At 43.6% G+C, this 420-nt stretch overlaps 1 protein-coding gene across 1 annotated transcript in view; it reads right to left on the bottom strand.

Annotated features, from left to right (window-relative positions):
* The window catches only part of APBA1 (amyloid beta (A4) precursor protein-binding, family A, member 1), a gene marked incomplete at its 5' end in the record, with an annotated part of 26,246 nt that extends 25,910 nt beyond the window's left edge, over positions 1–336 (bottom strand). Inside the window, one exon of the mRNA XM_010136740.1 lies at positions 235–336. Within this exon, the coding sequence (XP_010135042.1) occupies positions 235–336 (102 nt within the window). The remainder of the gene's footprint in view (positions 1–234) is intronic.
* Between the last annotated feature and the right edge of the window lie 84 nt (positions 337–420).

The following is a 420-nucleotide window of genomic DNA, read 5'->3' on the forward strand; positions in this document are numbered from 1 at the left end:
TTAGTGGCAGCTGAACACGGCGTCAGAAAAGCCACAACCAACAGTCTTAAGCATGTCAGGAATTCAATCAGACAACCAGGCGAGCATAAAGGAAAGAGGTCAGAAATCAGCTGTTCGAGTTTGCTGTGATTTTGGGAGAAGAGAAGGAATTGCACAGGTACAAGGGGAGAAGAAAAATAAAAAGGCATAAGCAGCATGAAGAGGACAACAGCTTTTAAAAAAATTTCACTCTACCTCTTTATTAGTGGAGGCCTCTGCTGTATTGCAGACATCCTGGTGATGTTGCCTGCTTGATGATTCAGCACCTCGAGGTGAAGAGGAATCTGGAGATGAAGACTGACATGGCAAGGAAATTAAACAGTAAGCTGAGTGACCCATGTAGAAATGCTTCTTTTACATCTTCCTCTGACTTAGTGGTGG

Source organism: Buceros rhinoceros, unplaced genomic scaffold, assembly GCF_000710305.1.
Source record: "Buceros rhinoceros silvestris isolate BGI_N320 unplaced genomic scaffold, ASM71030v1 scaffold11265, whole genome shotgun sequence".
Classification (NCBI taxonomy): Eukaryota; Metazoa; Chordata; class Aves; order Bucerotiformes; family Bucerotidae; genus Buceros; species Buceros rhinoceros.